Raw genomic sequence first — 25,739 nt, forward strand, 5'->3', positions numbered from 1 at the left:
TGCTGAAATAAACCAACAACATATAAAGTTTAAGTGGCAACTTACTGCCTGAAAGCAGTACTCACCAGCTCCTCTTTAAAATGCTGAAGCTACAGAAAACAAAACTGTAACATTTTGCCCCTATCTAGAAGTCTAGTATTAACATCAAGTATTTTTAATTAGTATTTCTTCTGTGGTATAAAGGCTAAGAACTTGCATCTGCAATACACTGCAATACTGACATAAAGAGCACCTTTCATACTGTATTTCCAAAGAGTTGATAGACGGCTGCCAACCAGGTGACACAGTCCAGCTGACAAAGAGAAGCAGCAGAGTTTAAGGATAAACTCATCCTGAAGTCACAAGCCTGACTACAGCTAACCCAAATACAGCAACACTAGCTTTAAATCAACTAAACCAGCTGTTGCTAGAAGCAGTGTAACCACAGCAGCAGGAGCTCAGGATGGGCTTGGTGTTTAGACATTTACTCTGTTTCTCAAGCGGGTTTTTTTCAGCATTGCTGAATTCCCTACTGCTGTGGCTGCACTACTAGCAGCATGAAAGCTAACTGGTTAAAAGCAAGGGGGACGTTCACATTGCAATCAGATATAACTGCAGTTTGTACCATAAACAACTGCTTCGAAGTCACAGAGTTGTCTCATGCTTCTAGAGCATAACCTCCTGACCTCACTGTTGTAATTCAGACATTAAAACATGCTTCCATTTAATGATGGTCTTGAAGCACTTTCAATCTATGCAACCGGTTTCTGGTGAACAGTTTTATCCCAGCACCAGTAAGTTACATGGGAACTCGGCCACTCAACAGGAAATACTATTTGCACCACAAAATGAGTCAGCTCCAGTCTCTTCAACCGTGTAGGCAGAGTTCAGTCCTGCAGTGACACCACAGTGGATTCCTGTGGAAAGTTTCCGGAGGCTACAACACAGGCCACTTGTTTCTTTTAGGCCCGACTCTTCTATCATTATCCTAGGATGAAGAATCTCTAACTTCTGCACACGATCCTTCAGCTACCTCCTTCCCGCCTTTCCTACCAACCCAGTAAGCAGCAGTCCTTCTTCCTTACCTCACCTACCTCTCAATCTGTGTCTGCCAGGCTGCTAGGAAGGGGGCAGAACTACACACTATTCCTACAGGAGGAAGAAAATACTTCAAAAGCAAGGGGGGGGGGGGGGGGGGGGGAGCAGCAGCTCTGGAAAGCAGGTTTCTGCTCCTGCTTTCGCCCAGAACTGTAATTGCTCCCTTTTCCCTCAAAGCCAGTCCCTCCCTCAGCAACAGCAGCATCTACCTACCACCTTGTCATCAGACACTGATGGTCTGCCTCTGCTGCAGCTGTGTACTATGCCTCTAGTTTAAGCTAACTCTGAACAAGTCCTCAGAAAAGAATCCACACAAGGTGGATTAATAAAGGATTTCTATAAAAGAACCTTACTTCAAGCAACCTTAATTACATATATTTGCTAAAGAAACTTATCTACACTTGTGACAATGTACTGCAAAGTTTGAGCAATATTTTTACATGTTTATAAAAAGATTACACTCAGTCTACAAAACTGAGACATAAATGGCTGCGTATCAGAAAAAAAGAAATCAATAGAATAATGAACTCACTTCTAAAAAAGAATCTCCAGGGACAGTAAGATTTTTCTTAATTTCCATTTACTTCAGTGGAAGTGATCGAAAATGAATGTCAAAAGAGCGTCAAAGCTACCTTTCCTGTTTTACCAGTCTATGAAAATTACATAGACGTTGGTATCAGATAGTTTAAACTCTTCAAACTCACTCGCACCTCATCCATAGAGAAAACCATTTAGTTTGTAAACAATGGGTAGAACCATTAAGTCAACACAACAAAAAATTAAGATTAAAAATGGCATATCCTCCTAATTAACAAAGCAATCTATATCTACACCTCTTGAAATTTTAAGTTATCAGCATACACTGAAAGAGTGGTCCCTTAGAAAACCAGGTGATAGTAGTGAGAGATAAACAAACAGTGAAAATCTGTTCTCAAGAAGAGTCTTCCACATGTACCACAAGGTCCCTGAGAACAACTCCAGCATTAGGATGCAAGACCTGTTTTAGGTGCTTTGTTACAAAATGGGAGACACTGAAAATGAGCAAAGTTTGGTCAATACCTTCTGTAGTTAAAACAAGAGCTAAACGGAAGTGAAAGCAATAAAACTCTTCCACACAGCTTTATGTACAACCTCATTAGATTTCATACACTGGAAAGTAACTGACAAACACTAAACTCTAAGGAAACCAAACTGAAGAAATTCCATGGAGAAAATACTATTCATGCTTTCTTCTGAGCAGGCTTGTTTACAAATACTTGCTCTTCCCACTCATCATTGTACATAATCAGCCTTTTCTAAATGCATACTTATGTCTTCTAAACCATGCTTTTCCTGTCCCCTACACTAACTTGAGAATTTGTACTAGCAGCTTTTTGAGAGCTCTTTTATAGCTGCACACAAAGGAAAAAATTCCTATGAACATTGTATGAGCTGTAAATATATCTTCAGAAACAATACTTCCAATAACTAGTTGATCCTAAAATGTTTTGGTTCAGTGTACTTTCGTTCTAGCGAATGACAATTTTGACATTATATACATTTTATGTATATCTAAAAGCATCTTTCCCTACAATATCTGGGTCATCCCATGTAAATATACCTACCTGTACAAAGACAGCTCCCCTGGGCTAATGGGCCTGTAGTTTCACAGATACTCCAAATCATCATAAGCTAGCTTTTTTTCTTAAATAAAGAGTCCTCTGCTTCCCCACTACCAGCTCCTGCACCATCCTTCCCTTATATCAACCTAAAGGCTTTGCTCTGACATACAGAAAGTTAGAGGAAGAAACTGGTTGTATATAAAAAGCACATAGCAAGGAAAAGTCACCAGAGGCAGTAATGAATGGCTGAAAAGAAGCAACCTCAGCACACTTCCAGAACTATAGCTTGTATGGAGAGAGAGAGGGAGAGAGACAGAAAGAGATAGTAGCAGAGCCACACATCTCCCAGGACCAGTGTAAATGCTGGTAGCTTAACAATTTAAAATTTTTAAAAACGTGCCTTTAATAGTCAGGCAACAGATGAAAGCATAGAAGCCAACACACAGTCCAACAGTTCAGTCTTTGTACATTACTTAAATACACAATACTATGTCCTAGATTTATTACATGCTAATAACTGTGCTTTAAGGTATGAAAAGATGTTTAAGACAATAATATTATACCAGAATGCAGTCCTAACCTTGCAATGTAAGTAAAAATTAGGAAAATGGATGGAAGAGACTTCAGTGTTTGAAGACAGTTGTATTTTACAGAAATTAAACAGGAAAGCAGACAGCACCTCACTGAACAGCCAATAATATGAGAAACATAAGCAAGTTTTGAGAATATTTACATATAATTAGAGAGGCAGCATGAGAGAAGACTAAAAAAGGAAGAATAAGACATGAAATGAGCAAGCAGGGATTAAACAAAATGACAGGCTACACAAAAAAACCCCACACCAATAAATAAAAATTGGGAAAACAATCCCCCCCCACAAACACACAAAACCCAGGATGGGGTCATAATTACTAAGTGAAGATAAAGTTAAGCCCTATGAAGAAGGACTCAAAGGAGCATAAGGAAACTCTACAGTCAAAACAGTACAACAATAATGTACTTATTCACTGAAAGTTGATGAGGGAGCAAAAATATCTCCACTGCACAGGGAAAGATTAAAAAAATAATATTAACTTAGACAAGGGACATAACCTAGCATTACCAGAGCATAAACAAGGGAGAACACAATCCTAAATAACTCTGTTCTCTCATAAAAAACAAACTATGTAAACATACATAAAAACAAACACGATTTTCTGTTGGAACTAATCCATTACTACAGATCGACCAAAGCTTGCCAAGCAACATCCACCAAGTTTAGAAATCCACAGATTTGTTTTGATAAACAGCACTCTTCAACACAGGATAGAGGACACCTTAGACAGAAAGCAGTTCAAGTAACCTGATGCTATGCGTTGATTTAAAAGAATTACTAGCACAAAGTTGCTTGCAAGGTACAATTGCTTCTCTACTAACATAATTTGCACAGAATTCTTCTTTCCATGCCTGCATATAAAAACAGAATTGCATTTTACATGGAAATAATCTAATACTATCATTCCCAGAGTGCAACAGACTTCCCCCCTCCCCCCATTCCCTTATCTCCTGCTTACTCAAAATGTTTGTACTGATGAAACTGAGAAAGCAGCTTTCCCCCTCACCGCACTGCTTATTGTGAAAGAGGAGAACCCTCTGTCAATAGCTTGCACTATCAGGATGTTTTTTGTATGTCAGAGAATTAATATTTTCTTCAGACCACTGGACAAGTTTCTATATTTGATTCTTTTGCCACATGGTGTATTCACTTTGGGAGCCTTGAAATTTCAACAAGAGCAAAAAGCCAGAAACATTTAACAAAGGGATTTGGGCAAGACTTGACAAACATTACAAAAACAAGTAACAGAAGTAATAGCCAAAAGCATCTTAAGAACCTGAAATGGAGGGGAAAGCCTTGCAATCTGGAGAATCACAGAAAACATTAACTTTCAGAGAACTAGGACACGGAAAGGACACAAGTTTCTAATTGCCATATCCATACCTCCGTCATACACACACAGTGCTTTTCCTTCTGTTTACAAGAAAAACTATCCATGTTGAACAACGATATAGTTCTTCCTCATGTATTTAGTACAATGCTGGAAGGCTTTGCTACAACACAGTGATCCCCATCATTACTACATGACTTGGACGTTAAATGTAGACTGGGCTGCAGGTCTCCCCAAGTGCAGGAGAAAACCAGGGTAAGTTATGTATCTCCCTTTTCAGCAACTGTATTAAAATATCAGACATAACACTAAGGTACTACATAAGGCTTACACACTTTAGACAAACTCTACAGGATTATAAGTTTCAAACTTCAATAAGACCCATGGAAGGTAAGCAGGACAAAACCTAAAATTAACTGAGTCACAGGAGGAAGAAGAATTCAGAGTGCCTGAAATAAGGCTACCCCCTGAAATGAAGGTACTGCAATTATTTCACAAATCTTTCTGGAACTGCTTCACAGATTACAGGTTTAATTAAGAAAAACATTATACTGAAGGGATGTTAAGCTTCTAGAGACCTAGCTATGTACTTAAAGTTTTCAGAGTCCCAGGAGTCCTGGTGGGACGTATGTCTTCAGATTTCAGTGTTTAAGTTCATTACAAATTACTTGGTTTAAATTTTAAGAGGATGCCATCTGTTTTGGAGAGGTGCTATATACCATGAAGAACATAAAATGAAAAGGACAACTAAGTAGATCTACTGGTGATTCTGTTCATTGCACAGGCCATAAAAAATAAGATCAGAACTTAGTAAAAGAAGTGAGAACCACCTTTTCCACCCTTCTCCTACTATTAGCTCTCTGACAAGCAGAAATAGAAAAATTTAGAAGTACAAAATAGTATATTTAAGACACAAACATTTCCATGTTCAACTAAACTGATTTTAAGGCAAAGTCCTCAGAACACAGAAGGAAAGAACTAGATGAAAATCTCAGAGGGATTCACTTAACACGTTACAAAAGATAGGAGTCACTTATATTAGCTTTCCCCTCCTCAATTATTGCTGACTTAGATTACACCCCCACAGAGACCTGCCAGGGGGACACAGGTGTTTAAGGGAAATAACTTGCCAACTTTAATAACTGTTTCCTCTCTTCTGCGCCTTGCTCTAGCACTCATAGAAGATGAGCACAGTAATTTCCCCAGGCTGCCAAAAGCAAAATTAAAGTTCCATCCAAAAGAAGTTAATTCCTTCTCTACTGGTCTATCAATGGGACCTCCAAAACTATTTGAAAAGTCAAAAGGTACAGAAAATGAAGTGCACCAAGCGATCACATCACCAATTCAAGCCCGTGTGCAAGGTAGCAAACTTTCCAGGGTGCTCTTCCACAGCCTTGATGCAAGATGTATCCAAACAGGAATATTGTGGACCAGATGGAATATGCCACTTCTCGAACCAAAGGCCCATCTCTCGCCACCAGAGAGCACAGACCTTGTCCCCAGGCATGAGAAACCCCGGGGTGGTTCCCTTCCCCCAGGCTGTGGGAAGGGCAGCACGGGGGAGTCAGCATCGGGAGCCTGCCTGGGTCTGCCTGTCCCACTCCCTAGCAGCAGCGCAGCAACAAGCATGCATTGGAGAGGTCCTCTCCAGCCCAGTCAGAGGAATTGATGGATTGCAGTCCTCTGGGGGAAAGGAGACTGAGGCCACTCTCTTCCTCTTGCTCATCTCCTTTCTGTTATCTCAGTTCATTGGGATGGAAAGACAGTAGGTAGAGCCTACTCCCTCTATTATTTTGCTGCTGTTTTTTTGTTTTAGTCTTTATTTACTTAGCATGCACTGATTCCAGATATATTGATTGGGTATAAACAAGGATACCTCAACGTTACAGTTACATAGAGAGAGGTCTTAAGATACAAATCTTATTAAGAACTGCCTGTACAACACAATCCCCAGCGTTTTCATGCCAAAAAACCTAACCAAACAAAAAACCAAACCAAAACCCACCCCAAAAAACCGCAAACTGTTGCCATTTGACATTTTAGGTTTTTGTACAGGAATTACTATTTCACTATTTATTATATAAATAAAGGTTACTTCTTATCAAGGAGCACTCAATGGTAGAGAAATGGCTTTCAGTTTTTTCAGAAAATACCTCTGAAAAATTCTGGGGTAGAAAGCCGGAATGCTGAACTCGGACTAACGGGGAAATGAGCCATGTTGTAGAGTTCAGCAGGGATTTATTCATGAGGGTGCAGAAAAGGAGGGTCCTGCGCCATCACGTACTTTAAGTTTATACCTGGTCTACACCAAAAGGGGCAAGCCTGCTCTGCTGCTCCCACGCATTCCTGTGGTCCCACACACAGGGAGGCAAAGCAGATCACTGATCTAACCACAAAATTAATGCTACAGATAAGGAATAATAAGGTGTGTGATATGACTAGTAGAGAGCAGAGCCATTCCTTTAAGCAGATGCACTCATGTACCAGATAAAAATGTATCTTACTTAGTTCTACTCTTGCTTCAAATATTGATTTAATTTTAAACTTTTTTCTACTTCCCATGCTTTGCTTTAATGCTGTGTTATTGTTTTGTACACGGTTGCTATTTTCACTTCCAAACAGTGCAGATTAACACGGGAAATTCCAAACAATGAGAACAGATTTACACAGTAAAATCCCCCGTGCATCAATACAGACTAGTTTCTTAAGTGCTTCTGGCAAGCTGACAAACCCTTCAACCAAACGTTAAATTAAAACCATAAGCAAGTGCTAGATTCTTTATCGGTGTTTCTGAATGAGCAGTAAGTTTTAAACTTTAGGTGATACAGCACGGTGAATTCACTGGAGCACTGTGCTTTGGTGGAAACAGTATGCTCCTGGTAGGAAAACATGTTGGCAAGCACTCTTCCTGGGGGAGCGCCCCATTCACTTTCACCTGATAACTCATGTAAAATTAAAACGCTCTCATGTTTTATCTTTAGTAGGATTTGACCTCATGTTACCTTTCACTTTAATTAAGAAAATACATTGAAGAGCTCAGAAGAGGAAAAACTGGTATTTCCCACAAGCACAGAAGGTATTTTTCCATTTTCACTCGGTGATTGCTGTCAGCTTGAATCAAGTCTTTGCTCTCCTTATGAGCATGACGATCTCATTCCAGAACCACGGAAACTGTAATACATTAGAACTACATCTACTTTGGTAGTATGAGCGTTCACCTCTCTACTACTTGCAAATTACTACTGCTATTGCCAGGAACAACAAAGATTAAGCCTTAGTTATGGAAACAGACAGATGATGGAGACATTAAAGTAGTATCTGTAATCATCAAGGGACTAATTCTGATCTCTGCTGATAAATATTCAGCTGACTCCAACAGAACACAGCTGTTCCGTGGAACAGAAAAAAAATCTGAACTAGGACTCAATTTTTCAATGAAGTACCTTTTTGATATAGTTATCTAAAACCAAACTCAAGAACCTTTCGTTTTTCTTTTACTTTAAAGGCAAAAGCTGACCACAGAATTAAAAAAAAAAAGTACAATATTACAACAGAATCTTAATTTGAGAATTAAATTCCTCACAGCAGAGTGGATAGCAATACGCACAAAGTAACTGAAAGCCTTTGAAACTTCGACAAACCACCAGCAGCGGCTTATCTATAGAGGCAAAGTAAAAGTAGATGGTGTTTTCACTAAATTTCCCTCTTCCACTTGAAACTTTACGGGAAGTTACCTTTGGCTGATAAGAATAAGCTGGTGTTTTTACTGAACTATTCCACCTAATGTGCTCCTGCACTCTGTACAGATACACAAGCTCTTAACCTTACTCTGATTTCTTATTCTTCGTATAATTTCATTTATGCACATACTCAAATAACATTTCTTATAAATCTCAACTTTTATTAAAGTAGAACTATCACCCCAGATACTGACTTTCCTATGAAGTGCACACCAGCTACAAAGCCCTCCGAGTCTTACAAGCACACACTTCTAGATAAGCAACAAACACCAGCCAAGGCCTCCCATCTGAGCAATATCAACTACACTTATTTACAATTTAGTTACCTTTTCTATTTTGCAGAAAAATCACTAGTTCAAGGAACCACACTAAACTTATGCCACAATATATGCAGACCCAGTATCTTCCTGCTGTCCCATATTTTACATGATCCTTTACCCCAACAGATTTTTTTTTCTCTAGTTCAGGGTAATTTTTTTACCAATATTCTGTGTAATTATTACATTTACCTTTGTAAAAAAAAAATTAGTTAGCACCCCTTGTACTAGATTATCTTAAAATCATTTGAGTTTTGTGTACTTTTTAATCTGATTGACGATCCTCTAAATAATATTTCCTGCATAACTTAATTGCAAAACACACAGAACCGTTCGGAACTCTCAGTAATCACTTTCTGTGCAGGAACCATTTTCTGAGTCCACATTTCTGTAGAATGTATCTTCAAGGAGGGACTAAATTACTACATATCTTTGCAACACTTAATGCAAGACTTTGATCCAGTTATTACTACAACAAACTAGACTAGGAATAATTATTTCAGAGAGGCATGATTTCAGTGATCACATTCTTGAAATGTCATTTTTAATCTTTAAACTTCCATTAAAGGACATTCACATCAACCTTAGAATTGTAAACAGTATCACTTAAGCGACTAGCGCAAGTTCAGGAGGGGAGAAGGTATCTGACTTCTCTCACAGGTTACAACCACACAAGCCCTAAGAACATTTATATCCATCTGCGCTACCAAAGCTAACTGTAGCTACATTTCAACAGCACGAGCCAAACACATCATCCCCAGCAGACAGACATTATCTGTGTCAAAATACCTCCCAAAACATATTACATAGTCCAGATCTACCTTGAACAAGATTGGACATTTTGTTGACATCTAGGAAACCCTATTTATTTCAACATTAACAATTCTGTGGGTTATTCTTAGCTTTTACTTATTTCCATTTCAGATAAAAGTTTGAATGAACAGATTAGTGTTCACTGAGGCGTGTTTCAAGAGTGAAGCTGTGCCCTGTATAATAGAGATCCTGCAGGAATTTCATAGCACAATTCATAATGCATCCCAGTTGATAGATATTGAACAGAAAAATAATCCAGCAGGCAAATGCGCCATATACTTCTACAGTACTCTGGAGTTGACACAGGCAGAATAAAGAAACATTAAATAGATGACACTTCCAAAAAACCTGTATAGCAGAAGCCCAGGAGTCAAAATTTAAGAAAAGTATTACACAGTAAGTTGAAGCATATATTTGAAAGTTTTCCTGAACTCACAGCAAGTTACTATCTCTATAGAAGCTACCTACAGAAAAATTACTCTGAGTAATATAAAATTAATGTTTGCATATTTGCACCTATAAATATATCACCTCTTCCACATGCAAATTAAATTCCACATATCTACTAATATGGGACACCAAAGTCATTCCAGGTATCACCAGCTTGCCCAGAATAACCAAATAAAATAAATGCTGTAACTCACCTGGTAAGCATAGCTATCGCTGTTATGTGACCAGTGCATAGAGATCCACAGGTACCTCTGAAGCACAGTAGACCACAGAGAGATAATACTATCAAATCTTTACTATATTGAGCAATAAGGCTGGGAAACCAGATTAAAGAAACGCACAGTGTGCAACTACTTCTGGATCTGAACTTACTTTGCACTGTACTCCTATGCTTGCCAGTTCATGCTTCACTCAGGTCTGAAGCAGTATTACTAGGAGTGTGTAAATTGCCCTTCTATTACTAATTCCTTCCAAAACCAGGAACAAAAGCCACCCAATTGATTTCTACACACAGCAGTTCAGCTGATACACACTAAGCTTGGCCTGACAAGGTGCAGCCTACCTCAGTGACCTAATGCACAGACATTAAGTGTTTCTGCATCACCACACTCCCTTACCACTTCTGAGCAAAGCTTCATCAAGTGTAGCCATCATGGAAATGTTGTAACTGTCTTCAAGTAGTATGATTACTAAAACTGAGACCTGCCAGACACATACCAGCTTTGTGGAAAAGCAGCATCAGTCTGGTTTATCCACAAACCTGACAAGCCACCACCCCCCACGACAACCAGACTGCTCCGTATCCTCCCTCTGCGTGCACCACTGCCTTATTCCTTACCCCCAACACGTGCCATCAAGCATGAATCTTCCCAAACTCTGTAGACAGGAAGAGGGAGCAAGGCTCATCAATTACAAGGTTAAAACAGAAAAACATCATTGCTACTGTAAAGTGTAACATGGAGCCAAATAATACCCACACGTCTGGGAAGGTACTTCAAATGAACTAGTAAGGAGCAAGGCCATCATGGAACAGGAGACTTGAGGCCCGCTGGGAAAGACAGAGGTAATACTGAGGCAGCCACCACAGCTGTGAGGAAACATCACTGAGAGGTAAAGGTAGGAACTGATAGAAACTCTGAGGATGAGAACAAATCCGATTAAACAGTGCAGGAGAGCTGAGCTTGAAGAGTAGAAGGGTGCCAACAGAATACTACTAAAGGTGATAATCAGAAGCACATGTAACTTTATTTACTGCTGCAGAATAAATGGGGGGGGAGTGTCTCTGCAAACTGCCTACAGAAAGACTAGCAGGGAGTGTGCTTATAAGAACAGACTGCAGACAGCAACAGCGAAGACAGGTATACTTACAGATGAAAGCCTGCATGTGCATACAGTGAGATCCACAGTTAAAATAGCCTGATTACACTGAAGAGTTAGCATTGCTATGAGAAGCTTGCCTTCTGTCTTTCCTTACGTGTGCATTCATTAGAGACTAAAGTTTATTGGGATCAGTTCATCATGCACATTTTATAATGGTACTTAAAGTTTGACCTTTATACCATAAACCCCACTCCCAACAGATATGATGTGGCAGCTTTTAAAATAAAAAGCTACAGCAGCATATATTTCCTAAAGGAGCAAGTTATTTCATCTGTATCACAACTGATTCCTCTGAAGTACTACAATTTGATATATATATGATTTTTTTTATAATATAGGTAAAAGAGCCAGGAAGCTAAACTATCTTTGACAAAGAGATATCAGCAGGCTTTTCAACAGATTCCTGTCCTTTGGAGGCATCAGTGGATTATGAGACAAAAAACAGCGTCAGTGGAATGGGAATTACTGGGGAATAATAATTCCTGCCACTTAGTGGAACGGAGTTAGTGAGGAATAATAGTAGGAAACAATGCAAGGAAGTTTACTCACATCTCTTGCTTCACTGAGAACATGGAAATGGAAGAGGCCTACACCAACAAAGGCACACAGACTTCTTTCAGAAAATATTATCCTGTTTATTATGGCAGGAACTTGACAATTGTTTTATTTCATTAAACAAAAAAAAACAAACAAAAACAAGAGCATAAGGAGTTACATTCCCCCAATAGTTCTCAAGATTTCCAGGTAATGACATGCTTCCAAAATCACAACAAAATTTTTAAACTAGTCGAAAAATGCTAGCATATACATGTCAAGCAACAAAACTGCTAGTTGAGTAAAACCAGAGAACATACTTTATAGAAAAAATTCAACTAAAATTTAAGCATGTGGAATAAACTACAGGACATATGGCTACAAAATTCTATGTATTTGTAACATAAGAAAAGAAATTACTATAGAAGAATTCAGAATGCATCAATAAAACACTGAAGGTGAGAACAGGAACTTAATCTCATACATGTTCATTGTTACCATATCTCCACTCACACCTCTTCTACAGCTGACAAACTATTTCACTGCTGTAACAAGATAATATAAAAGCTGAACACATCCAAAAAAGCGTTCCAAAAATGTAGTAAGAAAAAATACGTTCGCTGCTACACAGGGTACATGGAACAGCATCAAAGGGTCAAAAATACTTCTTGGCATTATGTTTGGTAGAACTACAGCTATGTAACTTATATTTACTGTTATATCATTTACCAACAGCAAATCTCTGATCTTCCCAACCGACTCTGCCCAGGAGGGAAGATCTTTAGCAAGACGTACAGCACAGCCTCCCACAGCATCTCTGTAGCCAAGAGGGAGAGCTACAGACTCAGCGGACCACCAGGCCTACACAGTAGTGGTTGCGGTCAGTGGGGTCCAAAGTCTAACTGAAATCAGTTAGAAATGATGCTGCTCAGAGTCAATACCTGTGCTGGTAAATGGAAAGCTGAACACAGGTCAGCATGGCCTTGCTGTGATGAAGGCTGCCGCACACTGGGTTATGTTTGCGTAATTATAACCCCCTACCTGGCACTCAAGAGTCCATAACTTCAATGCTATGTCAGGTCTGGGGTCACACAACGCAAGACAGCAGAAAGAGCGAGATGAGCAGAAGGCAGCCCTTCAGATGGTTAACAGTGCTGCAGCACACAACCTGCGTGGGAAGCTAAGGCAGCAATGGCTTCTGGAAAACAGAAGGCTACAGTGGAAGAATCTAACTGCTGTCTTTCACCACTGAAGGAGTAACTGTGTACAGGCAAGATGGAAAGAGACTCCCTTCAGAGGTGCACAAAAACAGTGTAAGAGGCAGTGGTCCCAGGTTGTTCCAAGGGAAACTCCAAGTTGCTGCAAGGAAAACATTTTTCCCAGTGCAGGTGGTTAAGCAGTGAAACAGGGAGCCAAGCAGAGGCTAAGGAATTGCCACCACTGGAGATTTTCAGAGGAGGTGCCTAAAGCCCTAAGCAAACCTTGGGAGTTAGGCCCCCCCGAGTACAGGGTCTGACTGGATGACCTCCAGAAGTCCCTTCCAGCTCACATTATTCTCTGATGATACTACAGATGTTCATATTTGCTCTACAATCACATATATTAAACTTGACTCAAGAAGCTTTGCAGGAAAGCATTTATGTTGGTCCTCAAGGAAACCAGCAAAGAGACAACCTCCATCTTCAGGCTCAGATGAGGTGCATATCAATATTTCAGATCTTCCAGGGAAACTCTGAGGAAAGAATCTGACTACACAAAGAAATAAAAACCAAATGTGCTTTAATGCCTGTGTACACTGCATTCAGGGCAAGGACTGGCATAAATACATTACATCCTGGCCAGGCCAGTGTTCTCTGCTTAAGCCTAGAACTATTTTACAGTTAATCACTTCTGCCTATATACCGATTTACTCCAGATTTTGGTACTTCACTACTTATTTCTGGATTCCTTCACTGTCAGTAAGCATCTGTATTATGCTTTCCACTACAGTAAGCCATTAAAACTGTGCTTTATAGGTTGCCTGCCCCAGGGCAGGAGTGGGGGAAATGAAGAGAGAATTGACATAAAATTTTTGATTGCTTTTGTTTTCTAAGCTTTATTTTCAACTTTAGAACAGAAGGAAAATTCTAGTTTTCCTCTCCAGTCCAACTAATAGGTTTTTCTTGGTGAAGTACCTAAATAAATGCTTTCAAAACATTTTTGCTATTGAAGGAGCAGAGTGATTTTAAGACCAAGAGATTTTCCTAAGAGGTAGATGAAAAATGTATTTTAAATACAGGACACAAGATCATAATTGGTAAGTGATCTTCATATCCATTATTTAAGAATTCTTCAGAATAACAAAAACATATTTCACTTCTGCATTTCACTTCTAATATTGCAGTGCTGTCACTTTTGTACCATCTCTTAAAGCCATTTCTACCCCAGAAAAAAATAGGTACATGGATTTCTTATGCAAAAAAAGCATGAAAACACATCTTGTTTTTAAAGTCTTCCAGATACATTAAAGCATTAAGACTAAGAAGTTTCGTATCTCTCCACTCTACTCAGTTTTGCAAGTCACACTGATCTTTCTCAAATTTGAGGAAAGACTTTAATGATCCTCCCTGACTATCCTTGGTCTCATTAAGGAAATTCCATGTTACTATCTTAGTAAAAAGTCAAGTCAGTTAAGGAGTACATCACTTCTCTAAGAAGAAAAAAGTCCTAAGACTCAACACAAGTTTAAAAAAGGTTGAACCACAAACTTTATATTTCGCCTGAGGCTTAGCCTTACCATAGCAACTGTTAAGAAACAAAAATAATTCGAAGAAGGCAAGCAAACAAGCTTTTGGTTCTGTTCACCTATAGTAAAGGAAGTTTAGACTGGCTTTTGTAAATGCAGGCCATAATCTCACTCACAATTAAGTGAATGGTTAACTTTGCACAAGATAGGTGAAACTTCAAATAGATGAAGTTCACACACGTGCTTGCATAATCAGACTTTTACTGCAAGGTGCTGATAACACAGCTAGGCTTACGCTGATAATGTAACCAAATTTAGCAACATTTTTATTCCAGACCTCCCTCGGAAATGAAAAAAACTTTTAATTACAATAAAAACACACTCTGAAGAGCCTTATCATAGTTGCAGTGCTGGCTTATACAAGTCTCACCCTTTGTTCCTCCCCTACACCGCCTCTTCAGTTGCGCTGGGGTTTGACACACCAGTTAACACCGACACAACAAGCCGGATCAATGAACTGAACCTTGTTAAAAACAGTACTGCCAGAAAGAAAGTTACTTACAACTGCGAGAGTTTCCTGCTCTAGGTTACCACGCAGCTACATAAACAGTTGAACAAGCACAAGTGAAATAGTGACACACAAGCTGCATTAGCCAAGACTGCTGCCAAGAGAAATACTAGTAAAATCACAGCCTAACCTAAACCTGCATCTACCTGTTCATAACTCGTTCAGATGAATAAGCACATCGAAACAAACAGGGGCAGGGAGGTACCCAACAGCCTTCTATGAGTGCATGCTTTCAATCTGTTAAACAACCTACGTAGGCCAGGATCATGGTTTGACCAGAACCTTAAAAGTCATTTTAATTTACTTCATTAGCACCCTTTCAAATTAAATTTCCTAATTGTTTACAAGATCTGCTGCGACTATGCCCAGAAAAGGTATGGGGTGTGGGGGGTGAGAACTCTTCACATTTAACCCAGGATGCAGACTGCAGTAGATCTAAAAATCAATATTCATCATAGAGTAAGTTAAAAAGCTGAGAGAACCGCCCTGAACACTATAAGTCCTAGAAACAACAGTAACTGAAAGCAAAAACACTTCACATTTCACTTGTCCTTATTTGCCTCGGTCCTCACTTATACTGGTACTTTTTGTTTGTTACTTTAGGAACAGGCTCTGACTGAATAAGGTCCATTGTTTTTCAATAAATAAGTCTGCAAACCATTTGAATAATTATCCCTGATTTAATCATCCTTTTTTTCCCCCGAACTGAGCTCCAAACTTCACAAAAATCCTAATAAATGTCAGTACAAACTATTATTTTAGATTTCATCCTCTCATTCCAAGGCAATGTATTTATTAGTGGTTTAGATTTGTATTAGGTAAAGTTACTTTTGCAGAAGTGGAGATAAAGAATATTTACGTCACTTTGAATTAACGCATATTTGGTAGGTTTGTGTATTCAGGAACACTTTTACAGTGGTCAAGCTGTACTAGCTTAAAAATATATTAAGTTCTTATAATGCATATTACCAATCTTTACATGAATATTCACTGTAAGATTTTGATTTTTACTCATTTCTTCCTGATACCTTGACACATAACACATCAGAGAAAACAGAAGCATATTAGATGAAGAAATACAGACTTTGGTAGATAATGGAAAGCAAATTAAACATTACGGAACAGTATTTCCAGATCTATCTCCAGATTATATCAGATACTTCTGATGTTCACATCTGACACTTTTAAAAAACAAAACAAAAACAAACACCACCACAATTTAATGCAACTGAAAGGTTCAAGAATGCTGAAGAGAGCTACAGACCTGAAAAAAAGCCAAAGAAAACCCTGGAAACACAGAAGGCCAGGGTCTGCATGAAGTTCCAGATGACAGATTCCAGTTCAGCTTTAAGCAGTAACTTGTAATACTCAATAATTAAAAAATATAGATTTCCCAAACGGAATTAAAAATCAGGGGTTTATTCATTCTCCAGGTTTCACATAGGGAAGGATTTTCCCAAGAACTTGCCCCTACACAATCACTTTTTAAAATTACTTTGGAATATACATAATAGTGGCAGAAACAACAAAAACAGCCCTGAAGAAATATTTCAGAACAGGAAAATTTTAAATATACAAGCAAAACACACCACTGTAAGCCCATAGTAAAAAAAGTACTACACCAAAATATTAAGCATTACAGCTGTATATTTCAGCTGAGCCAAAAACCTTCTATTCAAAGAGCAAAGTACATTTCAGAGCTTGTTTTTCTTTCAAAACCATTAATTCAAGCAGTACTAGCAAGCTAAAAAAAAACCCAACATAAAACAAAAAACAAACCACCAAAACCTACAAACCTCTTACATGTTAGAGGGATTCTAGAAAGCCAAACAAAGCCCCTGCGATCACTGCTTGCTAACAAAACACTGATAAAAGCACATATCTCTTGCTGAAGCCTGTAGCCTGGCAGTAGGCCTCAAAAACAAGGAGACAGCCTGGGAGCCAGAAAGTGAGCAACTCTACAGCAACGCACCCAGGGAAGCCTTTCCCCTTCCTGCCAAATAGTGATCCCGCAAGGAAGTCACCCCGCACAGCACCAGCGCTCACCCCTGACAAGGAGCCTGGGACACGGCTCCCTCCAGCCACCTCACACCTTCGGAGGGAAACCCGCGAGGGTGAGCTGCGAAAGAAAGTCCAGGAAAAGCCAAAGGCTGGTGCGAGCTGAAAAACGAGCGACTGCGGAAATTCAGAGCAGCTAGTTAGTTCCCGTACGTCTGCTCTGCAGAAAGCACCTACTGCTTCTCCCCCTTCATCAAACGCGTTCAGGCGCAATCATCACACAGCACGGTGTGCAAAGCCTAGGAAGAAATAATCTAAGCCATTCCTATCCTCATGTAAATAATACTATTAGATGCTGTATACAACAGACATTACAATAGTGAGCTAAACTTTAAAAAAAAACAAAACCCTGAATGTCAGATAAAATGTAGAAGGAGCAACAGGTTTACTGCACTGAGCAGGATCAATAAGACCTGACAGATGCCCCCGAGCAAAGCCTACATAAAAAGTCCCCGTTAAATAAAACTAACTACCAGTAAACAAAACTAATCCATCCAAAATTAAACGGGAACTGAGGCAAGCTTATTTAGCTCATGGAAGCAATCTACAAACAAAAAGCAGAATCCAGGTAGCATCTCACTGACTTAAAATGCAAAATTGTCATAAGCTGCAACTCAAGACCACCAAAAAAGTCACACTTACATCGTCTCTCCAGTCTTAGCAACATGACAAAGAAACTGATCCAGTATTGGACACACTTCCTTCTTCCCTCTCTTCTCAAAATCTGTTGGTATGAGAATGACACAAAAAGAATGGTAAAAGAGGATAGGACAGAACAAAAAATTCATAATAAACAGCCATTTATTTGCTTTAACGATCAGTATGGCTCCCACAAAAATATTTTCACGCCTTCGCAATGCTTTAGTTGTTCCCAAGAGCTCCACCAGCTTCCCAGCCCTGTAAAACACTTAATATTTTCGTGTGGAGAAACTACATGCATCCGAGTAGCAAAAGTTGATTTGCAACTTCTTTTGAGCAGCTACAACAAGAGAAAGAGGCTGATTTCCTCAGGCTGCACCCAGCAAGGCAAGCCAGCACAGAATTCGACTGGGAGAGAGGAAAAGACGCGGTGGGGGGCGAGGGGCGAGCGGGGAAGGCCGGCAGGCATGCGGGGGGAGAGGGGGCACCCCGGGCGAGGGGAGCCCCGGGCCTGGAGGAGGAGGAGGAGGGCGGCCGGGGGATCCCGAACCTCCCACTGCTGTTCCCCTCAGGCAGCCCCGAGCACGGCCGGGAGGCGGCCGGGGGAGCCGGGCCGGGGGGCTCAGCCCTCTCTTCCCCCAGGCAGCCCCCGGGCCTCCCCCCGCTCCGCGGGACCCCATTCCCTCCCACGCCAACCGCCAACCCCCCCCCCCCAACGGCACGGCCACCGCGGCCCCGGCCCCAGCGGAGGAGAGCCGCCCCTCAACGAAGAGCGCTGCCTCCCCCCAGGGGGGTCGCGGCCGCGAGGGAGACCCCCGTCCCCCCTCAGCCTGGGAACACCGCTCCCCCACCCCCAGCTCTCCGCCGCCAGTCCCGGCACCACCTTTCAGAGCCTCCTGCAGTCTCTCGACATCCATGATCCGCCTGGGCCTCTCCCCCGGCTCCGCGCTGCTCCCCTCCTCCGGCCCCCCCCCCGCCCCGCGCAGGACACAGGCTCCGGCCGCCGCGAACACACAGAGACCCCGAGCTCAGCAACCCTCCAACATGGCGCCCGGGCCGTCCCCGTGCGCGGCCCCGACAGCCCGCCCTCCTCCTCCTCCTCCTCCCTCCCGCCGGGGGGCGGTGGCGCGCGGCGAGGCGGGGCTGCGGGGCGGGGCTGGGCGGCCCTGAGGGAGGCGCTGAGGGCGGGAGGGAGGAAGGCTCCGCCGGGCCACGTCTAGCCACAGCCCTCCTTCTCTCGGGCCGGGGACTACCGGCCCCACCGGGCAGCTCCTCGGGGAAGGGGACGCGGAGCTTCTGCCCCACCGGCGGGGCCGCCGCGCCCCGGCACCTCAGGGAGCTTCTGCGCCTTCATCCCCGCTCAGGGTGAGGGCGACTGCTTTTCCCCCCCATCAAATCTAATGCCGGTTTGTGCAGAGATATGTCTCCCCCTTTCAGCCTCAAGGAGGGGCTATCTTCCCTCTCCTTCACTACCCGCCTCTCCCGCCCTTTTTGCGCCTTCAACACTCCATCCCCGGCACACACTACATGTGTTCTGGGGACGATCCCTTCCCTCACCACAGCTCCAACGAAGGGCAGGTGAAGTCCTGGCAGCCTCCTGTCACTGCATTCTGGAAAGGGTCCCCAGGCGAGGTGGGTGGGAGCCGGGCAGAGAGCAGCCAACACTGCCCCAGCCTGCTCCAGTCATCACCGTACGGCTCTGTCACCCCAAACGCCTCTATAGAGCTGAGGGATTCACCCTGGTTGTTCCTAGAAGGAAAGGGAAATGCTAATTAACACACACACACACACCCCCAAAAAAAAAAAACCAGAAGTTGTAAATAACCTAGCCAAATATCAATGCCAACTGTTATTCTAGGCATATGTGAGCTGGCACATTGGTCGTGGTTTAATATTAGGTAAAATCCTGAGACAGAGCTGGATCGCGTCCTGCTCTCCTCCCGAGGCTGCAGACGTGTCCATCCTCCCCGGCGGGCATGTCCCCGGCTCCTCTCGCACCCAGGGCCAGCCTGGCAGAGCGCAGGGCTGATGGTAAGCAAGAGCAGAAACGCAGACTCTGCGGTGCCACCTCAGAGGAATCCCTAAAAAATCATAATGCCGGTGGCTGCACTAACTTTTCCACTCTCCCAGGTGCCAGCTTGACAACAGAAAACCTCTGACATGGCCACGTTTCTCAGAAATGCTGCCAACATCACAGCAAAATGACCCAGCTTGTGGACCACCACAAATGGCCAAGAGATGAACTTGGCACCCATAGCAAGCATTCCTGTGCTGCAAGCTGTCTTCTTCGAGCCCTTGTGTTCATTTTATCATGCAGTGATCCACAAGGTATACGATTAATGGTCTCTGCTGGCAACAGTGTCATACAGAAACAGCAATTTTTACTTAAGTAATGTATGGCTTCTAAAATCAAGAACGTTTCAGATCTCTTTGACCCTTGGAGGACTACATAACACTGATAGGGATATTTCAGGTTTCACATTTATAGATGAGCTGTACAAATTCTTTTTTCATACTACTGTGAAAGCCTTTGTTAAAATGAGCAGACCTTACAAAGAAAGTTCTAGGTTCACTATGAAGGCTGTGGTGGGGAAGAGTGGAGCTAAGGAACCTCCATGAGTCCCTCTCCCTGGTCAGCAGGAGGAAGAAAAAGCAGCAGCAGGGTTTAACGAACCAACCTTTCAGGACAGGCCGTGTTGTTCAAGACACCCGGCATGGCCAAATGTGGATTTTAACAGCAGGAAACGTGCAACCTGCCTGCAGGAGGAGGGGGCCAAGTCACCCCTCTTGCCTCAGTGGAGAGCTGAGCGGCCATTGTGGCTATAAGCATGAGGGGAGCGGAGCTGCTGCACTCTGCCACAGCATGATGGGGAGTTTAGGAAAAGCATCTCCTATAAACTTCAAGGATAGTTTTCAGCAGGTACAGATATGTCAGAGTTAGTATTTTGGGATGCTCTCTGACAAAATATGAATAGCTGGGAGTTTGCTTAAGTGCAACTTCAGAGTGCTATGACTTCTGAGTGTTTTATAAGGGAATTGTCCAATTTTTGTGCCACAGATTGATTCTCAGCTTCTTAAAAGGCAAATGGCATTCCCCACTGGACACCAGTTACACGAGAAGTCTCCACAACAGTGCTTAGGAGTTGGCACTTCTACTTTCTCGTACATGTCTCCCGTGTTACAGGTTCCCTTGCAGCCGCCCAGCATCATTAACTTTATTAATCAAACAACTGACTAGAGAGACAAAGAAGATACACCTTGCCCACACCTCTAGGGGAGGGGAAAAAACCCCAAACCCAAAAAAACCCAACCAATAAAGCCCCAGTGCATGAGATGGCATTAAATCCATGGTGAACTTAGCTGCCGCTTTTATTCTGACCACCTTGTTCATCCCAGAGACAAGGACGCCGTTAACAATTTTCATCCTTGCAGCTCTGCTGCCATGAGTCTGCCTGCCTCAAGCCCTCTGCAGCATGCTTACCTCTCTAGCGTTAGACATCTGCATTAACTGAAACTACATTAGTTAGCTTTTATAATCAAACAATAACATGTTCTCTACAGCATTAACAATATCCTCCAGCAAAACATCAGTCAAAAAATCTCTTCAACATGGAAAGAGCTGTGTTGAGAAAAGAGCTGGCAGAGGAGAGGGGAAGGTTTCAAAGCAAGCAGTGGATGTGGCTGAAAATGGAAACGCTGAGGCCCATATGCAGACGCGCTGACAGAAAAGGGCAGTGCCCTTCTCCTTGAGGTCCACTTCATTATTTTAACAGTGGTATCAAAGTCCAGTTAAAGTAACAAAAATACTAGCTTACCTTTGCCACCTTCAAAAGAGTGGAGACCAGACCTTTCCTAGAGCTGAGCTTCTCCTAAATAACTTCTACACCCCAGCTGCCTGTGTTTCTCCCCAGATACCCCATTAGCTCATATCCCTAGCGCAGCTTGCTCTTTGAAATAATTCTCAGAGCTGGTCATGTGCTTTCAATTTTCAGCTCTTCTCGGGGAACTGCATTTCCCAGCATGATTGCTCTTAAAGAATCCCACCAGCCACAACAAATCTAGGGAGGCATAAGCATGCATACTGAAGTCTGACAGAGTTACACAACCTACTTAAAAAACCCTGAAAGTGGAGATCCAATCATCCTAAAAAACATCTTGTTCCATTTACAGGTATCACCAAAACCAACAAAATAAAGCTCATAATTGTCAATTTGAGAAGTTGTGCTGCTAGCCTGGTCTTTTAAAAGGGAAAAAAAGAATACAGCTGTTCCCAAGATACGTAGAATTACTACTGAAAACTAGAACATGTAATTTCCTCACTAAAAAAACAAGTGGAAGAGAATAAAATAAATAAGCTTTTTCTAAATTCCTGTACTACATTCTGTACAGATTTATAAACCTAATTTAACAGTTTGTAATAGACTAAAACACACTCAACTGTTTCATTAAGCACTTTAGAGCCACTTCTTTGCACTCCCAGAATAAGAGGTAAGGCTTGACTCTAAATGCTGCATGACGGGCTCGGTGTGCCTGCAGCCCTCTGGCTTTCTGCACCTTTGCTCTTTGCAAGTTACATGTTTCCTGGGCACCGCCCTGTAACGCAGACCGTGCTCCAGGGAGGGGTAAAGCCATGGGGCCGCCACCCTCAGGTCGTGTCTCTAGAAGTGAGATACGGGCTAACGGGATAATTTCTGCACGATTTACCTGATAGGGAAAACCTCCTCCGGTTTCATCCTGGTCCTTTTATTTCTTCTTTTGAAAAAAAAGTAGACTTTTCTGAAGTGTAGCATTTATCACGTATTTATCTGTAGTATATTAAACAAATGATCGCTGTGGCACGCTGGGAATGATGCCAAGGGAAGATCTTTGGGTCATATTGTGGTAGAATCCACAAGAAGTGAGCCAACTGCACGTTAACATCGACTTTGCATTGTTGAACGGCTCTTTAGTTCTTTCCATTTGGTCAGACTAGATGGCAAATCTATTCCAAATCAAAAAAGTGATTTTATAGTTTTCCCAGGTATACAAGCAATGCGTAAGAAATGCTGCACGACAGTGCCAAGTCTGCCGCTGCGCCAGTAGCTCCGTTCAATAAGCCGAATGGAATCATTGCCCGCCATGAGCCTGGGCCTGCCTCCTCGGCGTTAGCCAGACAAAGCCAACGCTTCCAAAGAGGGACAAAATATTATGTGCTGGTTAAAAATATCTTTGCTTTGAAAGAGGGTTTCGTCCAAATGGCAAAGCACAGATAATCATAAAAAAAAGACAATATGACTGAAGGGTTCGAAGATACTAGGAGGCTGTGGAAGGCAATGGTTATCCCCTGGAAAAACTTGATTTAATTGATGATTTCCAATGATTAATTCATGGAGGAGTCTCAGTTTTCTGTTTCAGTATGCCTTTGCGTCCTTGCATGCACTGACACGCCAAAAATTGTCTAATATTTTTCTTTTTCTGGAAGTCCTCTTTTTGATATTGTTCATTGATAGAGAATGTGTACATAAACCTACCATCCTGACTACAAAAACTCCCTGTTTGCACTGAAAAAGTATTTTAGAGAGACAGGAATCTTTTGATTTAAAAAAAAGTCATTCCACAACTTACAGAAAATAACTAATAAAGCCACATTCCCTGTCTTTTCTCCTCCTGCCCTCCTACCGCAGGAGGAGCTGTTAGAGAAAATGCTTTCCATTTGTCAGCCCTCTCTCTTCCTCCCCCTATTAGAGGACAAAAGACCAGTTTTTCAAACAATATGCTTCCAAAAACTTTTTGGTTTCTACAGGACAGCCATTTAAATTGATTTTTTCTGGTTTTTTTCCCCTTGAAAAAAAAGAAGACATTGAACTATGATATTAAGAGTTCCTGGAAATTCAATGATAGGCATATATTTAATGAAAACCCTGTATTTCTTTGTTTCAGGGAAAATGTTTAAAGTAATGCAAATAATACTTACCTGTTTCTGAGGAAATTAAAACCATCTTCTCTGGAGCCAGAACAAAAGAAAACCCACAATTATTTCTATGGAAATAAAGCAAAGAGAGCGCACAAAGGCCTTACATATTTGTGTGATAACAACGATGATTTAGAGCGTGTGTTAGGATGAAGCTCAGCTGAGGGGAGGTTTGCGTGTTTTGAAAGCCCCGTCTCCGTAACTAACTGAACATCTCAGTTCACAGCAAATCATCTTGTCCTTCCATTTTCAGACAAGAAACATTTAAATATAATACAAAATAATAATAATAATAATAAAGAGAAGAAGCTTGTAGGTAGTTTCATCATTGATTTGTTGTGTGATCTCAAGCAAATGAGTTAGGCGGTCACACTTGCGTTTCTTTGTTAATGAAACAGAAATGATAATTACTCTTCTTTGCGAGGGATTTGGCACACCTTGTACTAGAAACCTACACGGAGAGAATGATTTCATTTTGTGGCAGGTCCCAGCGCTGCTTGTGGAGCTTTTACCGAGAATCAACAATGAAAAAAAAATGACCTTGGTAGGAAAGGAGATATGGTGGCTTTAAACATTCGACTAAAGAACAATGAGAAATTGTTTTCCAATCCAGATTTTCATTTTCTTCTTGCGCTATATTTACACAAAGCCTTGTTCAGATTTACATTTTAGATTTCTCTTAAACTTTTGCAAAACGTATTTGTTTTGAGAGTTTTCAAAGGGAGCAGGACCAGGTCCTGCCTACAATATGAGTCCAGTTCTGCCTGACGCAGTTGGACAAATCTTTTCCTGCCTTGGCCTTACACTTGGTAAGCTCAGATCAAGCATTGGCACAACGTGTGATCACATTCATCCATACTGAAGGAAGACACAGATGCAACATCTAAGTTATATAGCATAATTGTATATATTGCCACATTGTCATCTTCCTGGAATACCACCAGAAATTAGAACAAACTAGAAACCAAGTGACAGCAGCGTAATCATGTCACGCTTTTTGCAGACAAAAGCAACAACAAAAAAGGGCAGAAAATACCGTATCTCTGATTCTGATGGCTCTTTAAAGGATTCATGTGCACTGCCTAGAAAGGGCATTCCTGCATTTCCTGTTCCTTCCTTCATGTCGATCTACTTGAAACCTATTATTTTTGCAAAGTTAGTTCTCAATGCCACCAGCAGCTCCCCCAGCGCAGTGTGGCCGTGCCAGCACCAGCGCATGCAGGGAACAGGCACCAGCAGGTGGGGAAAGCAGAGGAACGGCGGATCGCGGATCGCTCGTCTCGGCAGCAGCGGGGCTCAGCTGAGCTGGTTTATCTCACTGCCCTGGAAGGTCTTTAACTCCACATCAAACAACAAAACCTGATTCTTGAGGTTTTTAGGACTGTAAGACTTTTGAAAGTTTCCACAGAACAATGTCTGCCCAAGCCCTGGGCACAGATCAATAGGCCCAACACTGATTAAAATGATGGAGGTCGTAGGACCAACAAGTGATTTTGCTTTCAATAACGAAGCTTAGATTAGGTATCTAGAGATCTTTGACCTAAGCTGACTTAAAGTAATTTCATTCATTGATGTGTGACAGCAATTTGTGAGGTATTTCAACTCAGTTTGAACTAAAACTGATCAGCGTGTTTTGAAAGAGTCTGCAGCAATGCAATACAATGCCAAGCAAGTGAGATGCAGCAGGGTACAAACAGTGAGAACAAGAAGAAAACAGGAAAACCCCTGAGTTTCGAGACCCACTTATATCTTCAGAAAGTGCTGTACATCAATACACGTCGAAGGATTTATGAAAGGAGGTCAGGGGGGTTGTCTGAGTTCTAGTTTAGAACTGTAGAAATTCAGGTACAGTACAATAAAATGACACTAAAAATTGTGTGTCTCTGAACCCTTCGGAATGGAAACGGTTTTTGTTTTTTTCTTTAAAGTACACCACAGCCACTTTGAGACAAATTATGTCCC

General features: G+C 41.7%; 1 protein-coding gene across 1 annotated transcript in view; it reads right to left on the minus strand.

Moving 5' to 3' along the window:
* Positions 1 to 18,819, minus strand: part of PPP4R2 (protein phosphatase 4 regulatory subunit 2) — a 32,683-nt gene extending 13,864 nt beyond the window's left edge. Inside the window, exons 1-2 of the mRNA XM_064453454.1 lie at positions 18,711 to 18,819; positions 17,831 to 17,912 (exon numbers count right to left, since the gene is read on the minus strand). Coding sequence (XP_064309524.1) covers positions 17,831 to 17,912; positions 18,711 to 18,744 — 116 coding nt within the window. The 5' untranslated portion in view covers positions 18,745 to 18,819. The remainder of the gene's footprint in view (positions 1 to 17,830; positions 17,913 to 18,710) is intronic.
* Positions 18,820 to 25,739: the final 6,920 nt, after the last annotated feature.

This window comes from Phalacrocorax carbo, chromosome 6 (genome assembly GCF_963921805.1).
Source record: "Phalacrocorax carbo chromosome 6, bPhaCar2.1, whole genome shotgun sequence".
NCBI classification, from domain to species: domain Eukaryota; kingdom Metazoa; phylum Chordata; class Aves; order Suliformes; family Phalacrocoracidae; genus Phalacrocorax; species Phalacrocorax carbo.